Source organism: Sceloporus undulatus, chromosome 3 (assembly GCF_019175285.1).
Source record: "Sceloporus undulatus isolate JIND9_A2432 ecotype Alabama chromosome 3, SceUnd_v1.1, whole genome shotgun sequence".
Taxonomy (NCBI): Eukaryota; Metazoa; Chordata; class Lepidosauria; order Squamata; family Phrynosomatidae; genus Sceloporus; species Sceloporus undulatus.
In genome coordinates, this window is record NC_056524.1 from 113,633,204 (window position 1) to 113,657,903 (window position 24,700).

Below are 24,700 nucleotides of genomic sequence, written 5' to 3' on the forward strand. Positions count from 1 at the left end.
AATCTAAATTACTCTCAGAGCCTGGGAAAGTTCCTCTTTTTTACTATGGTTCCCAGAATCCTCCAGCCAGCATAGCCAGAAATACAGGAGTTACCAGTAGTTCCTTTGAGGGGAGGTGGTATGCGGTCATTATTTTGGACTCCGTCTCCCAGAATGGTTGGCAGCTTCTGGGATTCTGAGAGTAATTGTCCCAAAAGGGTAACTTTTCATAGTTCTGGTTATTCCAGTTAGGCTGGCCATTTCATTTACAATAATCAAGAATACTGGCTATAATTTCCCTGCATAATAGCTCTACAAAAACAAATCATGTTGGCAGTCTGGAATTCCCTCATAATCGTTTATCTTGTGCTTCTTCCAATTCATGCTTCTGTATCATCTAAACTAATGCCTAACCTAATGCAGTAACAAAAAATTAGCAAAGCCGATCAAGTCCAAGTCTTCCAGTATCCTGTTTCTATCTTTCAATATCTGCTTTCTTGTCTTGTTCAAAGATATCCAAAGACAAGTTACAGGGAAGAGTGAGGTCATTTGCCTTAGATGGAAGATGCGGCAATGCTAGTGAAGTGCTTGAGGATGGAGCTGTGAGTACCAGACTGACAGTTCTCCATATCCTAAGTTGCACTACTGTCTCAAAGTGGACTGGAAGATGCAGAAGACAGAGTCTTCTTTACATGGAAGAAGGGAGCCATCTCAACCTACCCCAGTCACAGCAGCAAAATATCTTGGGCATTCCTTCCTTTTACTAATAGGACTTGGGTGGGAGTGGAAACAAACAGCACGTTACTATGGAAGTTGTGACCATGGTGGGTTTTGAGTTCATTTTTCTGTTTCTAGTACCACCCAGGAATCTCATGGGACTATTAAAAATGCAAACCAACCTCAAAGCAAAATAAAACAAAGAGTGTATGCAAAAGTAAAACATTCAGTTCTTTGTTAAGGGCTACAGAGCTACGACAGCTCCAATGCACAATCATAGAAGAATGCCTTTCACTCCTGGATTTAGCCCTGAGCCTGGAGGCCCCGGTTTCAATAGTTACCAGGAGTGCTGTTGCACAGTTAAAGGGTTCTTTCGTGGGAACAAGGGAGAGGGCCTTCTTGGTGGTTGCTCCCAGACTTTAGAACTCCCTCCTTAGACAGCCAGGATGGCCCTATCCCTGATCTCCCCACTCATTTTTTCAAACTGAAGAGGGTTGAATGGGTTTTAAATGCTGTGTGTTCCAGATTTGGCCATTTGTATATAGTTTTTAAATTGTTGTTGTACACCGTCAAGTTGTTGCAAACAACTAATGACAATACTAATCAGAACCAATCACAGGGTCTTTTGGGAGCTGAGGGTGTGTGTGACTCATCCAAGATCAGCTAGTGGGTTTCCATGGCTGAGCAAGGATTTGAACCTTGGTCTCCAGGATTATAGTCTGACGTCATGCTGGCTTTCTAGTTTTTAAATAGATTTTACTATTTTACTATTTCATGTTTTTAATCTATTTAACAATTGTTCAATTGTTTTTAAACCTTATATTTATAATTTTAAACATTTTAATTGTTTTAAATTTGCTGAATCCCTATATCAGGAGAAAGATAGGATATAAATAAATAAACAATAAAAAATTCCACATTCTCTAATATACTCCTTAGCTGTTTTTTGGTTTTTTTGTTAATTTCTGGATGGGTGGGTGGCCTTGGACTCATCATATGCTCTCAGAATCAGAGGATGACAAAGGCAAATGCCCTCTGAACAAATCCCACCAAGAACCCCCACCTGCATGATAGGTTCACCTAAGAGTCGGCATAAGTTGGAAATCACTTACAGGCATAAAACAACAAAAATGCCTATTCAAAAACACCTGAAAACAACCACCACCAACCCTTCCCATTCGATAAATCACTCCACCCACCAACCCATGCTCATTAAGAAGAAAATTGCTGACGTCATTACTTTTTCAGAAACTCCTTGAATTCTCACACGAGGAAGATGGCTGGCTTGCTGAGTAAAACAATAAAATTATGATAATGGCATTATGTCAGCATTACTGCTCAGGAATGGTAAGGCTTTCTAGGGATTAATAAGGCGATGAAAACACTTTGCAACCTTTATGAAAACCAACATCCATCAGAGCTCTCCATGGATCAGAAATGCCTTGTAGAGTTTACCTATACAGTTCACCTTGCATAGACATCATCAGAGTGATTCTTGTCTTCAAATTTGATTGAAGATTCCCCCCACCCCCAGCTGCCATGTCTTTTAATAATGCCAAGACACCCAGGAAAGTGGCATTCCCATTCCAATTTTCTACATTGTTTGAAGCTATCGCTATCGTCTCTTCAGTTGGCTTTCTCCCTGTAGGAGGAGTTGCAATTAGCTACTGCACTAATTTATAATAAATAAAGAAAAGACCTTGCAAAATGCTCCAGTTATCAGTATCTCTCATGGTGAAGAGCTTGTTAAAATTCTCACTATGAGCCTCGAGAAATACCTGATACATTGACAAATTCCAACCATTTGGCTTTGTTATAAACAGATTATCATCATGTAATACAGGAAAATTGTTGATTTTAATTGAAGTAGCCAGAGATTTATGAAGCCCACTGCAGCTTTTTCTATTGATGCTGTAAAAGCTTGCAAGAATCCAGGCAGCAGTTCTTACACATACTCCACAACTGACCCAGTTTATGGTTTCATCTCCTACACGCTACACTTGTTCATTTCTTTTGAACCAGTGATAAAGAACATGAACCTGGGGATACTGATGCTGCTTAAAGAATCTAACCTGCTTTGATTGTAGGAACAAATTGAGGTCAAACAAATTGACTGGGGTGAAAATGTGACAAAGGCAGAATAAACCCTATGTGCAAATGTAATTAATCCAAAGGCATCTTTTCTCCATATATGGTTTAAGTGCAAACAGACCCTGGTGAAAGTGTAGTTTCCCATCCTTACCTCTTTAGACTAGGAGTTTATTGCATTGGTTTGTTCCCACAATAGACGCAAAATATAACTTTAAAAAAGTGGATCTCATTGCATTTCCCCATCACAGAGTTGCAACTCAGGCTTCCTGTTCTTGAAAAGATGCAGGAGGAGCCCTGAGAAGCCTGGGTTGCAAACAAGCTGCATACTTCTCGGCAATGGGGAAATGTGATAAGATATGCTTCCTTACAGTTACTTCCCATGACTATTGCAGGAGCAAAGCCAATGTGATAAATTCCTAAGGTGTGTCCTTGACTGCCACATGGGCACATGAATGAACATTAGCAGAGCTTGGTCTACAACAGAAAATATATACATACACACAGACACACATGTGGGATGGTCAGGAATTGTGCTATATCCATGCAGCCAAGCATTCAGTAAGGTAAAGAGGGTTTAATCCTTGTTGGACCACTAGTCCATCTAGCTCAGCAGTGTTTGCATTGAATGGCAACAACACCAGCAGCTCCCTAGGATTTCTAGTCAGTTCTTTCCCATTCCTCCCTGGATATATGGACCAAATCTAGGATCTTCTGCATGGAAAGCATGTGCTCCACCACTGACAGCCCACAATCCTTCCCTTTTTGTCAGATGTGCTCATGCCAAATGAACATATGATCATTTGAAGGTATATTAGACTCTTGAAAAACAATGGTCATGCCAACTGAGGGGAGGGGGGTTATGGGAGTTATACTCATAAAAATAACTTTTCCAGGTTCTTTAATTCAATCATCAATAGTTTGATACTTTCTACTGCTAATAACACCAATGCGGAACCAGCCAATGCATCTATGGGATCCATTTTACAAGGATGGAGCCCACATGCATGCTGATAGAAAAGTGAAGGGAAGCTATAATGAGCATTTCTCCCCACACTCAGGCAGACAGTGAGATCTACATAGAAGTCAGACTCAATAGCATTAAAACAGACTCTGTTCAATTTACATGATTTTTACACAACACAACCCCACACCCAGACTATAATCAATTAAAGCTCAATAAAACTTAGCTTAGCTAAAGTTCAATAAAGATCACAGATCCAGCACTTGCCAGCTATGGCACAAATATCTGAGATACAGGTGATTATGGATCCTCATGACTTTTTTATTTTACAAAGTACTCCTCATCCCATCAAATCATATGCTATTAAAAAGATGTTCTGTGATTTAATGGTGGCTTTGCAGGAATGCTATAGAAAACCCTGAAGATTTGTCACAATATCAGGTTAAATCATTCATTAAGTCATTAATTCATCCTCAACTTATTGGTTACATTTATATCCCACCCCTACTTTTCTCTAAGGTGTTCAGGGTGGCACGTGTGGCTCTCCTCTTCATCGTCAACTGCAACAACAACAACAACAATAACAACAACAACTCTGTGAGGTAGTTGAGACTGAATAACTTACAAAAGTTCAGTGTGAATGTCACGGAATGGTAGGGACTAGACTCTCAATCTCCCAAATCCCGGTCCCACACTATCAGAAGTATACTACAATGGTTCTTAATCTACTGAATGAAAGAGTCAGAAGAGTTGCCCTGTATATACTTACTAGCTTCAAAAGATTAGCTTCCAATGTTATGACTCAGTGTATCAGTACTTGATTAGCATTTGGATGCTGTATGATTTCTCTCTATCCTTAATTCATGGATTGATTTTTTAAATGCCAGCCCTTTTCTCAAGAGTTTGTTTCCTCAAGACCCAGTATTTTAGGACTGGCATCTTTATTAAAAACCCTACCTGGTTTGGGACCAGGTTACCTATGGGATTGCCTTTTATAATCCATCACTACACTCAGCTCCTCTGGCATATATTTATTTCAGTCAGCCAGAACTAGGTTGGCAACTGTTACCCAGAATACTACTATTATCACAACCAGCACCACCACCAACAGCAATAATTTGATGTGAAGGAACTCATTAGTTAAGCATGGCAACCGCTAGCACACATAAACCACTAGTTTTCAGTATTCCTTGTGTGCTTCAAAACCTCTGTTTTCATCCTGCTGCCCAATCTTCCTGGAATCAAGAGTGAATTACCTGGCTGTGTATAATGAGCACTGGAAGAACAAAAGAAAATGTTCATTTCTGGACTATAAATGTGGAAGTATAGACATCCAAGCACAAGTAGCATTCTTTGGGTGGGTTCCCTTGGGTTGACAGCTACTGTTCTACAGATCTGTTCTTTGTTCCTGAGTCTTCCACTTGGCCTGCCCACAACCTGCACACTTACCATGACCCCACTGCACTTTTGTTCATCAGGAACAACCATTTCAAAGGTCATTTGGCTTGTGAGAACTATTTGCGCAGAGTGTACAGGACTCACTGGACTCACAGCCATAACTCCACTGTGCCTAGTTTTGACTCCTCGGCCTTGGGGGAAGCGACCCACTATTCATTTAGTACCAAAGGAAGAGCTCTGACAGAAATACTGCCATGTTGACCTTACCAAGGAGCTGTAAAGAATTATTTCTGTTTCTTTAAAGGACTGAACTATAACAATAGAATAAGATGCTGTCCTAGAAAGCCTTCTTGTAAGAGTGATACTCTGATTCATAAAGGAATGAACAATGAAGTCTCTGTTCAATCCATGCTGGTAGAAAAAAAGAAAGCACGATGCATAGAAATGGACGTACTCTGCAATAGGAGAAAAGGCTATTTTCACTCAGGAAGATGACAAAGAGAAATAAGACTACCTGCTCCACATATCTTGAGTTATATACTCTGCAACAAATGAACTCAGAACTGCAGTATTAGCAGTATGGTGGCTATTTCAGAAATTAGCTATTTCCACTATCCCAATAAAGGCTTGTATATTTACATTAAGGGTGGGCAAAGGCCATCCCTGGGGCAACATGTGGCCCTTCCCAGCTGTTTTTGCACAGACTGACCCTTTTCTGGACAGAGAGAGAGAGACAGAGAGAGACTTGAGATTTGTTTGTCCCAGAAATTGCCAGAAAAAGCAATTTATCTTTTAAACAAATAGGGCTTTCTTTCACTGTCTAATGTAAAAAAAAAAAAAAGGAATACTTTGCCCTGTCGCCATCATCATCATCCTCATCATGGCTATTTAAAGCATTCTGGATTTTGGAGGGGGTAGTTTGGGCAGAAAATTCGCACCTGGACCCACCCTTTGTGTGGCTAGTTTGGCGGGAGAGGGTGGACAGAGGTTGCCCCTACTGATTTGCTTATTTTGAGCCATAATCAAAATGCAAATGGAGGAAATAAGCATTTGCAAATTAGTCCTTCAGCTCCTTTGAATTGGCAGGGAGGGCAGAGTGGGTTGGAGTTCTCCCAGTGGCATCTTCCCTCTCCTCCCCTCCCCCAGTTATTAACTTCTTCTATCCTCATTAAACCTCCTGAGTTTATGTGCCTGAGCAGCAACTTTCAAGAAAAAAATAAACACTTCCTTTTTCACCACTACTCCAAGTTTTGACTGGGTGGATTGAGAGCAACTACTGACTTTTGATTGACAGCCTAAAATGACACCAGCAGGAATATGTGACAACAGAACCAGAAATGAATATGTTCCTCTCTTTGACTGACAGCCAAAACAACAACAACAACAACAACACCAACAACAACAATGTGCAGTGGCCAGTTACTTGTGGGTGCAAATAATTTGCATACACTTCCTTCCGGCCCACCATTTTAATTTGCAATGGCACTGCATGTGGTCAACTAAATGCAAATAGGTAGGAATGTGATCAGGAGAAGTTAAGATAATTGAATGCAGATTAAAAGGTGTGAAAAGCCACACCAATCTGCTTAATACATTTTTGTGTGGGCCGTGAATGATGGAACAGAAAACATACTGTATTTATTAAATCTGCAGATGGCACCAAATTGGGCATGGTAGCAAATACTGTAGAGCAGTGGCCCCCAAACTTTGCCCTTTAAGAGATTTTGGACTTTGGATTTCAGCATCCAGAAGCCTTAGCCATGTTGGCCAATAGTCTGGGACTCTGAGAGGTGAAGTCCAAAATCCCTTAAAGAGCACAGTTTGGGAGCCACTGCTCTAGAGGAAAGGATCAGAATTTTGCTTAGTACTAAATTTAGGTGGGGAAAATGAAATGCACAAATATAGGACAGGTGACACGGTGGCTTGAAAGCAGAACATGTGAAAAGGATCTAGGCATCCTAGTAAAACATGAGTCAATAGTGTGATGTAGTAGCTAAAAACTTCACCTGAAACAGCCTGTCCAATTCTGGACACCACAGTTCAAGAAGGCTATCAATAAGCTGGAATGTGTCCAGAGAAGAGTGACCAAGATGATCTGGAAATTAAACCTTATGAGGAATGACTTAGGGAGCAGGATATGTTTAGCTTTGAGAAGACTAAGACATGATACCTATCCTTAAATATCTAGTCACTTGAAGAAGGAATTGCTCCAGATACAAGAATATGAACCAATGGATTCAAATGACAAGGAAAGAGTTTTCCATGTAAATATTAAGATTTTTTTCTAACTGTTAAAGCTGTCCAGTATTGGAATATAATGTCTTGGAGAGTGGTTCCTTTTGAGATCTTTTAACAGAGGTTGGATGGGCATCTTTCAGGAGTGTTTTTTTTTTTGGGGGGGGGCAGTGTTCCTGTATGGCACAGACTCTATGAGTCAGGACAATATATACACAGTTAGAGGAATGGAACCACAGAAGACTGGAAACAAGATGGTCAGCTCCTATGAGAAATTGTTGAAAGAACTGAGTATGTCTAGCCTGGAAAAGAAATGACTAATATGAGACATGATGACTGTCTATAAATATTTGAACTGTCATTTAGAAGATGGTCCAGACTTGTTCTCTGCACTGAAACATCTTTTCCTGAAAAGTTTTCCATAATGTTGTTCTAGGACTAGAACTAAGTGGTGGAAATTGCAAGAAAGCAGATCTTGCCATGAAGAGAAACTCTCCAATGTTAGGAGGTGCTTCACAGTGGAACAGACCATCTCAGAAGTATTTAAGCAAAAGCAGAGCAGCCATCTGCCAGATAAATTGTAGTTGCAGGGTTTCCCAAGTAATCCAGGTCAATGGTTTAGATTAGAAGACATCCAACTTTAAAGTCAGTGACTATTCAGAAGCCCCAGATGTTTTAAAATCATAGTAACAGGGAACATTTTCCTTCTGAAATCTGCACCATCTTGGTCAAAATCTGTCATGGTTCACATTCTAGGATGGGGTATGTGTGGATCTCAGAGTTTGTTGATGTTAACTGCCTTCGTGTAGATCTCAACCCATGGCGACCCTGGTGATGAGACATCTCCAGGACTCCCTGTTCTCTACTGCTCTGCCCAGCTCCTGCAAACTCATATCCGTGGTCTCTTTCATAAAGTCCATCCATCTAGCATGTGGCCTTCCTCTCTTTCTATTTCCTTCTACCTTTCCCAATGTTGTTTTATCCAGTGATTCATGCCTTCTCATGATATGTCCAAAGTATGACCATCTAAGTTTTGTCATCTTGACATCTAGGGATACTTCTGGCTTGATCTGCTCCAGTACCCATTTGTTTGTTTTTTTGGCTGTCTGTGGAATCCTCAGCACTCTTCTCCAGCACCACATCTCGAATGAATTAATTTTCTTCCTATCTTCTTTCTTAACTGTCCAGCTCTCACATCCATACATAGTATAGAGAATACAATGGCTTGTATGATTCTGACTTTTGTGCTCAGTTGCATATCTTTGCATTTTAGGATCTTTTCTAGTTCTTTCATACCTGCTCTCCCCATTCTTAATCTTCTGATTTCCTGGCTGCAGTCCCTGTTCTGATCCATGTTTGATCTCAAATATGAGAATTCTTTTACTATTTCTATTTCCTCATTGTTTAGTTTGAATGTGTGTAAGTTCTCTGTGGTCAGTATTTTTGTCTTCTTTATGTTCAACAGTAAGCCTGCCTTTGCATTTTCTTCTTTGATCTTTCCTTATTACAGAAGTTGTCCCAGATCTGTGAGGTTTTCTGCTAGTATTATGGTGTCATTAGCATATCTCAGATTATTGATATTTTTTCCTCCTATTTTCATTCCTCCCCCTTCCGCCTCCAAGCCTGCTTTCCTTACAATATGTTCTGCATATAAGTTGAATAGGTAGGGTGATAGGATGCAACCTTGTCTGACCCCTTTGCCATTTGGCAACTATTCTGCTTCTCCATGTTCTGTTCTGTCAATAGCCACTTGTCCAGAGTAATCTTAGAGTGACATGTAACTAAATTGCATGTAACAAGTTATTTCGGGGTTTGAGATACTTTAAAAAGGGAACAATGAAATTACATAATCAAACTCTATGATTCTATTCTGTGAATCTAAACATACTTTAACAGGTTGTAACAAAGGCCCAGTTTGGCGGCTGTGGCTTCCCTCTGGTGGAAAAAGAGGTGCCGGCAGGCCACCCTTTTTGGGTGGGGTGGTCTGTACCACGCCAAAGTTATTAATATAAGAAACAGAACTATAGAAGTTTTTTTCAGAGGCATTTAGACAGGAATTTATAAAGGTTTTATGACATTCTCTTCATCTTAAGAGTTTCTCCCACCTAAATTAATGGGCCTAAATACCCTAAAGGAACCATATCTTGGAAGTTAAGCAGGTTCAGCCTTGGTCAGTACTTAGATGGAGGACTGCTAAGAAATATGAGGTGCTGTAGGGTATATGTCAAAAGAAGAAAATGGCAAAACCTCCTCTGAGTATTCCTTGCCTAAGAAAATTCTGTGAAATTTATGGGGTCACCATACATCAACAGGAAACTTGAAAGACACACACAATGAAAAAAATAATGAGAACTGTAACAAATTTACAGTTAGATACTTTTTAAAACAATGTAGTGAAGCACAGCAATGAACTACATTTAAAACACTATGATAAGTAGTGAATTAGTTTCAAAAAGAGTAATTTTTAAATTTCTGAACATTGCCAGAGTCCAAAGTGGACAGAATGAGAACTAAAGTGGGTAAAGCTATGGATTGCATTCTTAGTTCAATATGAAATTCAATACCCATCCCTTCCCCTCTAAATTTTAATCCAAGTATTTTCATTCTTGAGCATGCAGTTTAGCTTGTGGGTACATAATAGGAAGGAATACATAATACCACTAACCTGGAGCAAGGTCAGGATGACAGAATGGCACAGAGAATCTGCAAGTCTATACTTAGCTGGTGAATGTTTACAATGTTCATAATGTGCAAAGATCACTGTCTTCCTAATTCTTCAGGATGCACAATGTATTTGAATTCTTGCTTGTCTGAATTATCTCGCTTGTCAGAAAAAACATGCTATTTTCCGGAGACTGGCTGACCCTTACATAAGTACTTTTAGCAGGATTCACCATTGGGTTTTCCATCTGGTGGCACTCATCCTGGTGGAGATATTGCTGCCATGATACTGTGGTCATTTTTCAAGCCACTGTAATTGCATAAACAGAGTTTGGGAAAGTTTTTTCAACAATAACTCACAGAATGCCCCAGCCAGCAGTGGCCATGCTAGGTGGAGGAGTCTGGGAGATATAGTACCAAAAAGTAATTTTGCCAGGCTCCTGGTTTGCAAAGGATAGAGCCAGGGCAAACTATGGTTTGCTTAGTTGTTGGCAGTGCAGTTTTATTATACCTTGCAGTAGTACGGCTACACTTGAAGGATAAAGTACTGCTTACCTTTCTGTTTAGGGCAACACCATCTTCACAATCCAGCACAGCACAATCCACATTGAGAGATGAAATTTTTTGTATCTTTCTCACATCATCCGCAGGCACATACAGGACAGCTCTCCGAGGTATGTAGCTACGAGTGTGTGTCAAGTGATAATCAGGCTTTGGAACAGGAACAGAAACAGGCAGAAGAGAACTCCTGTAAAAAGACAATTTCAATCAATTTCCCAACAGTACTAAACACTTCCATTGTTTTTTTTAAAGAAACCTGTTTAGTGTAGAGGTGGGCAGAGGTGACACTCCACTCTGGATTGTCACTCAATATGTGCAGAGGGCAATGAAATCAGGGAAAGAAGGACAGAGCTAACGTGCCTCTATCCTTGTGTTTCTAATCCAAGTGTGCCTGAAGAGGTCTAATATGTCCCATGTTCAGTTAACATCATCCTTGTGAGAGGCCAGTTAACATTTGTCTAATATTGATTTACTCTAACTGGCAAACTGCTCATGGCTATGGATGCACAGTAAACAGAATTGAAACCAATACAGTCATAAAGCCCCACTATTATTATTTTTCCAGGACTATTTTGACAAGAAGGCATTTCCCCCACTTTGTTGAGCCATTTCTAGGCATAACAGAAGCTTAGGAAACATAGACTCATAGAATCGTAGAGTTGGAAGACAACATAGTCTATATTTCAGAGGAAGAAACTGGCAAAACCACCTCTGGATATTCCTTGCTTAAGAAAACTCTATGAAATTCATGGGGTCACCACAAGTTGACAGGAGGCTTGAAGGTACGCGTGCACAAACACACAGAGGTAGGTTTCATTTTCCTCAAGCTATTTCCCCAAACTGCAAGACCTTGGTTTTTGGTCAGTTAACATCAGATGCTCACTGGCCCAGTTTGATGAGAAAGTGCTGGAGCGCTTTATTGACGCTGCATTAAGTAACCTGGTGTCATCAGCAAATGGAAGCAGCAGATTGCATAACTGGGCATAACTAAGTTATATTAATGTAATGCAATGTAATGATGGATAATAGCATTCCTTTTGTGATGCGACTGTAACTGTTTCAGCTACTTTTACATTTACAGAATACGCATGGCCCTCTTAAAGTGTGCCTTGTACAGTACTAAAGCCCAGCTGTGCGTAACATTTTGATTATTTTTAATGTAACTAAAAAGGTTATTATTTTAGCTATCTTTCAACAAACAAAATGCAAAACATTTATTTAAAAGCTTAGAACACAAAACAAAAGAGTGCTTTGGGACCTTTTAAGAGCACTGAACTTAAGGACATGTTACTTTGTTTTAGAAGATGAAAAAAATGCATTTGCATTAAGAGAACTTGAATGGTTACCATCCAAGGTTTTTCTTTTCTTTTCAATTTGTTGCAAAAGTCAAAAATATATGCCTACCTAAGTCTTACAGCCTTTGAAAGAGGGCTTTCTCTCTATCCATCCCCAACATTTCAGGCTCAGCTGGAGAAGACACAGGCCTGTTACAGACAGGCCAAAATAAAGCTGTTTCGAGTCACTTTGGAGGTATGGTATTTCAATGATGCATGCATCCTAAGATTCCAAAAGCCGCACCAAAGGCACACTCCAGTCCTAAGGACTGCAGTGCAGCTTTGGTGTGGTTTTTGGACTCTTAGGACACATGCATCATTGAAATAGCATACCTCCAAAGTGACTCAAAGCAGCATTATTTTGGCCTGTCTGTAACAGGCCACAGAAGAGAATCTTCTCCATGGGTCCTCTGGCTCTTTCTAAGCTTTGAAACTCTTTCCTGAGTGAGGTTCCATCTGCCCCTTCTTTGCTGTCTTTTCAGCAGAAGCCTAAGAGACTTTCTTGTATAAGTAGGCCTTCAGCTTTGCCTGACTATGGTGGACTAATGTATAATTGTGTGTGCTGTTTTAAGTATGTAATGTGCATATTTAAATGTTTTAAATTTTAATGTTTTAAAAATATGGCTTTCATTGAACACATGATATAATGCTTTTTAAAATTCTGCATTCCATATTGTTTTAGATGCTCTACAAGTCACTTGCTTTGAACCTTGGGGGAAGGCAATGGCAAATCTCCTCCAAACAAAGGAAACTCCATGATAGGGTCACCATAAGTTGGAAACAACTTGAGAGCGCACAAGAACAACAGATTTATACTGTAAGCCATTTTGCATCCCATTTAGGACAAAAAGTGGGATATAAATCAAATTCATTCATACATAAAACCTCATCTTTTTGTCCTCACTATTTACTTCTGTTTCTTAAGCTTACTTTGTGAAAGTATAAGGATGGGCATGAGCACCTGCCCCACATCTTCTGCGATGAAGAGAAACTGAAAGAATTAACTTAGCTTCTTGGCAACCTCTTTATCCTCCTTGTATATACTTTTAACACCATTCTTACCCAATGGCCTAATTACCTCTCTAGAAAATTTACTGCATCTGTGCTCTAGAACACTTTTTTATTGTTAGCTTTAATGTTACAATTGGTCCTCCATATTCTCAGATTCTGCACCCATAGATTCATCCATCCATGCCTTGAAAATATTCCTAACAACAACAACAACAACAACAGCAAACCATGATTTTGCCATTTTATATAAGGGAAACCATTTTACTAGCCTATTGTAAATAATCAAACTTGTGCATCCATGGATTTTGGTATGGGGGTGTATGTGTGTCCTATAACTAAATCCCAGCAATTATCAAGGGCCCACTGCATTAACAGTGAGCTACACAAAACCCAAGTACACAGATACTATTCTGCAGCTTCATAGTTAAAGGCTTAGCTCTTCTGTAAAACCTCAAAACTCCGCACTTACAAAGCAGCCAACTAGAGAAGAATTCTGCAAACCTGTAGAAATTGCCCCCTACTGCTTCAGAAAGATTAAGAAAGAGTGCTACATTTCCTCATAGAATAATACCCTGCACATATCCAGTTTTGTCTAACTTCTGGAGCTGGTAGTTCTTGGCTGAGAGACCAACAGGTAAAAGCAGTTTCAAAGTCCATATTGAGGCACTAGATTTCATTACGCCAACTGAACACAAATACAATTCCTTGGGCAAGCTTTTGAAATACACACACATCATCAGGCCAATAAAAAAAATGGAGAGGAAAGTGAGATGAAAAATGATGATATTTATATACGTGGTCTGCTATGATAGTTTACAGACACTTCCTCCTTACCATCCCAAACAGCATGAAAACAGTGTGACTCTAATATAATTCTTCTTCTCCCCGGCCCATCCTGTTTGCTTGTCTTTCAAAAAATCTTTGTCTGATAATAGCAATATCAACAGCATTTACATTTCTATACTGCTTATCAGTCAACTCAACAGTCTCTAATTGGTTTACAATCTGCCCCCAACAAACTGGGTACTCATTTTACCAACCTATGAAAGGATGGAAGGCTGAGTCTACCTTGGAGCCTTGGGATCAAACTTGCAACCTTGTGGCTGCACTACAGGCATTTAACCACTGCACCACCAGGGCTCCCTAGACAAAGAAGTATGTGTGTTTCAAAAGCTTATACAAGGAACTGTGTATGTGTCTGGTTGTCCTAAGGGAAGCTATTGCCATAATAAGGACTTTGGAGTGTATCTTATGGTCAACATAAAATGGTCGCATCTTGGTTCATCAGCTGGTGAGAGACCCTCTCTTCACACCAACTGCTGCCATTTGTTGTCTAAGGAAGAGAAGAGCAACCAGAATCTGCTAGACTTAATCCCTTCTCCCATGGCCATCCTCTCTTCCTTGAATGTCTTGTCTCGATTGTAAACCTAGGGCAGGGAACTGCCAAAATAATAATTTCTGGGAGGCTTTCTGGCTGAAGGGTGGGTATAAATACTCTAAACTCCTGTCTGAAACCCTGGCAGGTCACCAATATCCGAGGCAACAATACTGGGCTAGATGGACCAATGCTCTGACTCACGTTCTATATTCCTTATCCCTGTCTCTAGATTTTCAGAGTTCACCAAGTGTTGGTGGTGATATAAAATTACAAAACTCTGCATAACAGGTCTCTATGATGGGATGATAAAAACACCAACAAGCTTTGAGCAAATGCAACTGATCCAATTAAACAATCAGGGAATTCATAGCTACTTTTCAGTGTTTTATTGATACAGCTGCAGAATAAATGGATTCTTGCTCCCTAATAATCCTGGTTATCGGCCTAACATTTTAATCATTTTCTCCTGATGGCTTGTTTCTCAGAGAATTAGCCCTAATGAATGGCTAAAATATCTCAGATCATATATGTCTAATTGCAGTCAAGAGCAGCTCTTGTCTGCATGTACATTTCAATTTACCTCTGGGAATAATGTTTGTTAATTGTATTTCTTTCATAGGCTGGTGGAGGAAAAAGCTACTTACTCAAAAAGGGGCTAAGTGTTCTCTTCTCTCCCTTTGTTCACACAAGAAGCTAAAGTCACTTCAAGAGGTACTTAATCCCATTATCCATGGTTACAATTGCCTTACAGCATCAGTGAAAAAGAACCTGAAGTAAATGCATCTATATTGTGCAATTAAAAGAAATTCAGGTAGTTATTTGCCAGGGGCACGTTCCTGGTCCAAACATATAAAATGGCACTGTGGGGTTCCTAAATACTGTAATGTTTTAAATCTGGTCAGCTACAATATGGCACAGATCAAGAGGAGGAATATGCAAAAAAAGGAATGGAGAGAGAAAAAGAGGGGAGGCCCTCTTTCCTAGTGTGTATTGTAAAGCAAAAGAAAAGAGGAGGGACCTCTAAATGTTTGAAGTGACAAGAACCTACAAAAGTCCATATGAAAGGGAAATAAAAATATCAAGAGAAAAAGAAGCAAGCTGATGTTGTAAAGGAAACCTCAGCTCCTTGCAAATGTAAAACAAAACAGCCTACATAAAATAGCTGGATAATCCTTAATGTTTTTTATTCAAGATATCCAGTTGTTCAAGATACAGTTTAGTTTCACTATAAATAACTTAAGAAAAATTTGGCATTTTCCAGTTTGTCAGTTCAAATTTACTTAAAATATTGACTCCAAAGGGATCTACTGGACAATTTATAATCTTAAATTTAACTGATTAATTTGGCTGCCAGTTAAGGAAGCAACATGTTTCACATCTAGATACTAGTTCGTTAATCAGTGCTTCCTATTTGAATTGAATCAGAAACTAAAACATGCAAGCAACTCTTTACACGTACAGCTTACATAGGGGTTTATATATTCCTTAATATTTTTGAGAAATGACAAAATGTTTCCTTTTTGGCAATACAAGATTAGAAGATAAATGAGAGCTTTTAAAAAGAAAAAGGAGCAAGAGAATTTAGAAAGATGATTCAGTTCACAATGGTTTCAACATGAGGGATGACTTCTATTACATTCTGCAAATAAAGATGGGTTCTGCTAAAACAGCAGTTCTCAACTTTCCTAATGGCACGACTCTTTAATACAGTTCCTCAAGTTGTGGTGACCTCCCCCAACCATAACATTATTTCCGTGACTACTGTACTTCATAACTGTAATTTTGCCACTGGTTTCCAATGGTCTTAGAGGACCCCTGTGAAAGCATTTGGCTCCGGGAGGCAAAAGACAAGATAGTCTCACCTTCTATTGCAAAGCTGAAGAAAACGCAGCCCCTGATCCATATGCAACCCAAACCCCACCTTTGTGGTCCTCCAAACCTTCCTGGTAAACCCTATTGTTGTTTTTTAGCCCTAAAAATGCCCAAAAGAAAAAGAAAAAAATGCTTGCTGAAGTGACAATTTACTTTCTGGGTCCACCTGCAGAACTCCCCAACCTCCCCCTGGGCCGTTTCCAGGCCAAAAGGGTGATTGGAAGCTATTTCTGGTGCACAGTGAAGCACTGACATGGCCCACAGAGGGCTAAAATTGCTCCCTTTCTTTCTCACACACAGTTGTCCAACCCTGCTATACTGTATGTACAGAGGCCACAGGTAAATCTTAGAGAACAAAAAAAATCATTATAACGGTCATAGACCAGCAGAAAAGAATGGGCTACATTCAATTACAAACATAAAAATAAACCCACAGGTAAATCTTATTTCTGCACTGGAATGTGCTACTCTTCTCCAGCACACCAGGGGCAACAGTATAGTTTAGTAGGGCTAAGATTGGTCATCTGCAACACACATTTCTGTGATACAGGACAGGAGAACGTATAGTGTTTTTCCTAAGAAATGGCTAGGAGGCAGCCAATGGTGCTCTACAGCATCCACAATTGGAGGCATTTGCTTCACTCCTCCTAATGTCAGGACAAGATTTCACTGGTTTGGAACCACAGTGAAATCTGTACTATGGACAGTTACTTTATTTGAAATTGCCTAGATTAGTCATCCTCTAAGTGGAACCCTAAAGTAGTTGACTTCAGACATCACCCTGACAGTTTCGGTCTGACACAACCACAGAAACCAACTGGGGAATGCTAGTATAAATCTGCACAAGATAGACAATCTGGAGAAGGCAACAATGAAAAGAGATAGCAATGTGATTTTTTTCAAGAAGGTCATCACCAATTATGACAATCCTTGGATGTCCAAAGAGTAAAATGGAGTATGTCACACTATCAAGCAGTTGTCTGCTGGGAAACCAAAGTGGCCCATGAAAGGAGAGGGAAGGGAGGCCTCCAAATGACCCTCTGTAGGGTTGCCATAAGTCGAAGTTGACTTGATGACAATTAACAACAAAGTCAGCTCCCCTAAAAGGGATGTTAGTTATTTGATGTTGAAGTGAGACATATATAAACTGTGCATTACAAATCAGCAATTAACCATGGTTATTGTTGTTTTTTAAATATGCATAACAAGGCAGCGGAGTGCTACCACTGGGGAAAAACAACTGAAAAACCCAAAGGCTTTCACTTAAATCACTGATAACTTTTGTGACACTTTTACAACCTTCTCAGCTCATTTACCTCCCCGTAAGCTCTCTATAGAACCTAATGCCAAGAAAGTCTATTTTATAATGACAGTCTTCAAATGTTTTTCCTTTTTAATGCTGCAAAATATCAATTTAAAATCAAAGGTAAATAGGCAAAAGGGGGATCTTTTCAGGGCATGATAACTAAACCGCAAAAAGGAATGGACAAAGGCCTACCATAATAGATCTTAGCCATTAAATGACAAACTGCTATTTTAGGTTAAATAGTTAACTAAGGTCATTCCACCCACCAGTGTTAACCCTCATGACCTTTCATTAATCCATCAAGTAAATTATCTCAATGGTACTGATTCTCTGGCTTGCAAATATCAAAGGCCCTTCCCTGCACAGTAAGCATCTTTTCTTCTGTTCACGTAAAACAGAAAACTGAAGAGAGGTGGAGAAAATCCTACACACATTAGCATAGCTGGGAAATTTACTTCTAAAAATCAATTAGTCTTCACCCAAAGCCATCCTCCTGAAGGAGTTAGTTACTGTTAAAGTTGTGGAAGTAACTATTTACTTTTTCCATTCTTCAAAAGTAATTAAAATAGTTACTTTGGACTACAGTACTTTAAAAGACACTTGAATGTTACAAGCCACTGGACCTGCAGTATAACAGTTACTCGCCTCTCATCCATATAGTTACCATCTGAATACCCACAACAGACCACAAGCCAGCATTTGAGCTATGTTTAGTTAGCCATAACTATAACAGTAACTAAAATATCACAGTTAAACTGTAAAAGCAGCAAAGACAGTATTTGTTAAGTCAAGTTGGAACTAAGTTACGTCTTGGTTAATTTCAAAATTATTGCAAGCTCTAGAATGAACCCATACCCAACCACACAGGGGTATTTTATTCTTCTGATTCATATTTTGTTACAGAATTCACTTACATCTAAACCTACAAAGTAAGCACTTTATGGCACTGTGACCTGAAGAGCTGTAATATAAACAATGGCCTCCAAATTTCAGGCACCTGCCAAGCACAAGATTTTAGAAGACCAAAAAAAAAGTATTTTAAAGACATAAAATAGTTTTACTTATTTTTATTATATATATATATTTTTGCAAGAATTTTTTTCATGCAGTCTGTTTAAAGTATCACATATACCCCACTATATGTTGACCTCATGTAAAAGTCAAGGGCAGGTTTTAGGGTCAAAATTATGGATTCTGCTATAAGTCGAGGGTAAAACGTGGAGCTCCTTCAGTGTGTGTATGTGTGCCCATGGCAAGAGGCTTTTTAATTGAGGCTTTTTGTTTCAGCTTTCGTTTAATCCTTCACTCTCCAAACAGCAGCAGAGCGGGTGGGAGAGGGACTCTGTTTGTTTAAAAGCAATTAATCACCCAGGACTTTCTGCTTGGCTCAAAAGAGAAAGAAACTGCTCTCCTGTCTGTATGGGGAAATCTCAAAGAGCTGCTATCATATTACCATACTGATCCAAAAATAAGTCAACCTGGGATTTAAAGGACAATTTTGGGGCATAAATTTCTTGACTTATATATGAGAATATAAATCTGAATTTTAAATGTGAACATGGCTTTTCTCACTTTAGGTGTTTTTGCACTGAGGAATAACCTCAATCCTGTACTCACAAATACTCCTGTAGACATGTGACACAGTTGTACCCATACTGGTGATACATTGGAATCACACTGTAGTCAGAAAACCCTCCAGATTGAGGGCCAAAACAGACGGCTAAATGCTGTGCCTTTGAGCACCACATCGTGATTGCGTCAACCCACCCCCCCAAATTCAGTGTTTTTCTGGCTCGAAAAGCCATTCTTTGGGGGGTGGAAAAAAGGCGCCCTTTACACTACAGCGACATTTTTTCCATGTTACTGCAGCCTGGTGTGTGTAAATGCCATGCTCCAGAAACGCCATAATGCCTCCTGCTTTGTGGTCAGCAGGGTGGTGTAATGCCAGCTTGGTGGTGGCATTGGGGTGTGCAGTGTGCATACGGCCCGCCACCCTGAAGCCAGCAGTTTTTGCTGGTCTGTTTTGGCCCTATGTTTCTCATAAATGACTTTTATGCTGTTGTCATTCAGCATAAGGATTAAGGATGCCTTAACCCATTTAAATCAATAAGTGAGACAAGTTTACATATACAGTGGGCCCTTGGTATTTGCTGGGGTTTGGTTCCAGAACCCTCCTTGGATACCAAAATCCACGGATGCTCAAGTCCCATTATATACAGTGGGAAGTAAAATGGTGTTCCTTATACATGATGGCAAAATCAGGCTTTGCTTTTTGGATATTTATTTATTTATTTATTTATTTGCTTCTGTTTAGCCAAGCCATCATAGAATGGTAGCAGAAGACGATTTACTGATTTAAATTGTATTTTAAGGTCTTGAGGCTCCTCTAGTTTTAATTATTTTTATGCCACAAAGTTCTGCTATTTTTATACTTTGGTCCACTTGTATAACTGTGTCCTAGTTTTAAGATATGATGTGATGGTACTTATTTTCATTTATTTTAATGACTAATTGTACTTTAACACATCCTAGGAAGACATCTTAGGAGGGTATTTGACCTAGTAGAAAGCTTTGAAATATTTTACATATCTGAAAAAAACAGTAATATCACTGGGCCAATATATGTACTTCAAACAAAATATCTAACAATGAATTCAATTCCACCCACAATCCAAAATTTCAGGGAGCTGCTGTTTTCACATCCTCAAATGTTAGATTCTCTCTGTGTTTATATAAATATAATAGTTCTATCAATGTCCAATGTGCTCTCAACTCTGACACCTTCCAGAGATTCTGCACTACTATTTCCATTGGCCATGCTGTAGGAGAATAAAAAAAGGTGTAGTCCTAAACATCTAGAAAGTGCTAGGATGGGGAAGGTTCGCACAGTATATAAGGGGTGAAATACTTCATTTCTATCTCTCTTTTTTTTCTTTCTGCCCATATTTTACACATAGGAAAATATAGGACAATACTTTGCATTCTTTTTGGATACCATTTGAATTCCTGTACCAAAGTTCATCTATAATGAAGGCTATGAGGCCTCCTCAGATCTAAGACTAGCCACTGAAATGCTATGAAGTCTGACATTAAAATGAAGCCATGTGTAGAAAGGTTTCTCTGCAAATACTGAGGAAGCCAGCCTGTGGTTTACACTGATGGTTCCCAATCTCTGATCCCAGGGTGATACTGGACTACAAGTACCACTATCCTTGGCCACTGGTTATGATGGCTGAAGATGATGAGGGCTAGACCTCCAGAACACCCAGGGACTTTATACTGAGATCCACTGGTTTACAACACATAGGCAGAGCTTTTGCCAAAGTGTCACTTATTGGTAACGAGGGTCTGGCACTTATTCACAGTAGAATTGTTGCTGTGTGTCTTCAAGCCATTTCTGACTTATGACAACTCCAAAATGAACCTATCATGGGGTTTCTTGGCAAGTTTCTTCAGAGGAGGGATGCTATTGCCATCCTCTGAGGCTGAGAGAGTGTGGCTTATTCAGGCTCACCCAGTTAGATTACATGGCCAAGCCAGGATTTGAAACCTGGTCTCCAGAATCCTAAACCTAGTCCATTGTTCAAACCACTACACCACACTCGCTCTTCACAGTTAGAATACATTCACTGAATTTCTATTATAAAAGCTAGGGTCGAAATACCCTAAAGACACCCGATTCAATTTGATCTTGGAAATTAAACAGGGTCAGCCCTGGTTAATACTTGGATGGGAGACAGCTAATGCATACTAGATGATGTAGGCTATATTTCAGAGGAAGGAACTGGCAAGTCCACTTCTGAGTATTTCTTGCCTAAGAAAACCCTATGAAATTCATGGGTCGCCGTAAGTTAACAGGCGACTTGAAGGAGCATACGCATACATTTTATAATTGTTTCTAAGGCAGGTGACACACTGCAAAATTAATGCAGCTTGACAGTGCTTTAACTGTCATGAAATCTTAGATTTGTAGTTTGTTGTGGCATCGGACTTCTCTCATAGAGAAGTCTAAATATCTCATGAAACTGCAAATTCCAGAATTCAACAGCACTGAGCCATAGCAGTTAAAGTGGTGTCAAACTGTATTAATTCTGTAGTGTTGATGAAGTCCTAGTCTGCATCCAATCCACTGACCTCTTTAACCAAAAATCAGTCTACGTGGTTTCATCTGAATTTTGAAAAGTGCACCATTAGCTTAAATACCTAATGCTAATATCTAATAGTATCTGCAAGCACATTAGCTAAATACCAGCTGAATTGTCTAAGATAGTCTGCTTCCAATAACCATACAGAAGAAAGAAACTGGAACAGGATGTCAATGGCATTTTATTTTGTGAGTATCCACTCATACGGTTGTAAAAAAACTAGAATACTGAACTATTCAGGCATTGGTGTGACTCAGAAAGGTCTGTGCTAATATCCAGAACAGTAATCATATTTCCATACTGGATTAATAGAAATTCTATTTCCTACAAAATTTCTTAAAACCTTAAAATGACTTAAGTCCATTCAATAATCCTCCATATCCAAGAACTAAGCACAAAAATGTATAAATCAATATTCACATATATTTAATAAAATATAATTTTATCTGTAATACAGTAAGTCTTAGCTACAGTACAACAATATTTTAACAAGTCCCCATGGCTGAAAAATTCTCAATTAGCAATAAATAAAGAACCTTCCCCCTTTCTTTTTGTCCCAAGAGTCAGTCTCTTATTGCAATTACTTTCCAAGCCTTTTAATTATACAAATGGAAAATCATATGCTAGTCACGCTAACTAGAAAAGAATTATATTATATCCCATGAGTTTACTATAGATTTCACACTTCACTGACTCTTTACAGAAATCTTTTAATAATCGTTACAGACATATTAATCAAGGTACAGCATTAAGTTCCAGGACTGTGCCCCAAAAGAACTGTAGCAAGATGGATTCATTTTATAAGAGCACCAAAGTGGCATCATATACCAAAATATTTGCACTGCATATAATGCCCAAATGCCAAGACAGTGCAACATTAATTATGTGCTATTCTAATGATCTGTTTACTAGAGAATCAAATCTCAGGACTGAGGATCAAGGCCTTCAAAATGTAGCTGATGCTATCGTGGAAATAATCCTGGTCCAAAAGTTTCACAGAACGTTCTCAATGGTCTTTACAAAAGTCCTATGAGGCAGGTCAGTAGTATTATCCCCATTTGGCTGATGAGGCTGAGAGAATAAATTAATGAGACTTAGAGGTTGTTGCCACACTGCAGAAATAATGCAGTTTGATATCACTTTAACTGCAATGACTCAGTCCTTTGGAATCCTAGGATTTATTGTTTGGTGAGACACCAGGGCTCTCTGACATACCATGCTTAAAACCTCACCAAACTACAAATCCCAGTACAGTATTCCACAGGATAGAGTCATGGCAGTTAAAGTGGCGTCGAACCACTTTATTTCTGCAGTGTGGAAACCAGGCTGAACTAGAGCCTTCGAAGTTCACAGTGCAGCTTCTCAGGCACTACAATAAATCACAACACTACAATTGAGCCTAAGAAGTATTTTGCAGTCCAAGATTTTAGAACTTTGTCCATTTCACATTGGTGTTGAATATCTGGAACAATGAACCCAAATATGGTTTAGAAGTATTTCATTTTACAATGGGAATTGGGAACCTTTGGCCCTGCAACAATTCTTTACCATTGGCCATGCTGAGTGGGGATGGTGGGAGCTGAATGCCAAACCATGTGAAAAGTCAAAGCTTCCACAGCTCTAATCTACAATACAGTACTACCGGTTGAGTCTCTCTCATCCGGTATTTCAAAATCCAACATACTCCAAAATTGTCTACATGAGGGGCTGAGATGGTATCATCTTTGCCTTCTGATGGTTCAATGTACAGAAATGTTGTTTTGTGAGGGTACCCGGAAGGTCCCAGTAATGTAATAATAATAATAATAATAATAATAATAATAATAATAATAGCTTGCAGCACGTACAAGAAACAAAATGTGCAGCATTGAATGCAAGAGAAATGAAACTTATGTATACAATGCAATGTAATAAAAAGCTGCGCCCAAAGGTGCTCGTGACACAATTGGCAGAATCAATTCCTCTGCGCCATTGCATGCAATAAAGCCATCTGGGTCGTGGACCTTGCCTGGAGTTTCCTTTCTGGTATCTGCGGACTGTAACAGTTTCATGCACAATATTATCAAAAACACTGCGTATAAAATTACCTGCAGGCTATGTATATAAGATATACAGGACACATAAATGAATTTCATGTTTAGACGTGAGTCCCATGACCAAAATATCTCATTATGTGCATGCAAATATTCCAAAATCCAAAAAAAATCTCAAACCCAAAACACTACAGATCTCAAGCATATAGTTTGATTTTTAAAAAAAGCCTGTTAGCAATGAAAAAACTCTCCTTTTAGTCCAAGGAACATTTACAGTAAGAAAGTAAATATATATATATATATATATATATATTTGTCCACAAGATATTGTTCTCAAACTAAAACTAAATAGCTGCAAAGGCTAGCATCCATTTTTGGTGTCAGGTTACCAAATACATATGCCCCTATTATGTACCCAGTGGGAGTTTCTTATCTGTCTTTCACAGGTACCGTTAACTTATGTGGCTATGATTGCTGCTATCTACATTCATTTGGGTGACAGTGCAACACAATAAAACCAATTGAAACTTGCCCTAAATGTTAAGAACCCAAAGTTGTGCTGTGCCCAGCAGGCCCTGGCTTCCTGGATCTTTTCTCCTCTTATTTTTAAATAAGAGGAGAGAAGATGTTTAAATCTATGGGCAGAATTACAACATCAGCATCTTCCAGCACCATATCTGCACTATTCCATTTTCTTTTTTTCTTCCTCAAAAACAGATCTACAAAGCCAATTGTCTCTTCTAGGTGTTTCATAGCAATTGAGAGTGCAGGGGAAGGAGACGGCCACACTGTACCAAAGGCATGCTGAATTGACCCATGAAATGTGTTTTAAAAAGTAATCCAACCTCGCCAAGGAGCAGGAACATTTTAGGCATTTTCTGCTATTACTCTAATTTGGTGATGGATGACAAACAAGGAGAAAAAGAGCACTATAATGGAGAATGATTAAAGATGACAGCAGTGTGAATCATCTTCATATGCTACATCTACCAAACTTCTTTCTAAATCTCTCACATTT

General features: G+C 39.1%; 1 protein-coding gene across 2 annotated transcripts in view; it reads right to left on the reverse strand.

The window, feature by feature from the left end:
• Positions 1-24,700, reverse strand: part of CLYBL (citramalyl-CoA lyase) — a 260,937-nt gene that overhangs the window by 93,314 nt on the left and 142,923 nt on the right. For both annotated transcript variants that reach the window (XM_042460092.1, XM_042460093.1), the window contains exon 2: positions 10,598-10,790. In XM_042460092.1, coding sequence (XP_042316026.1) covers positions 10,598-10,790 — 193 coding nt within the window. The remainder of the gene's footprint in view (positions 1-10,597; positions 10,791-24,700) is intronic.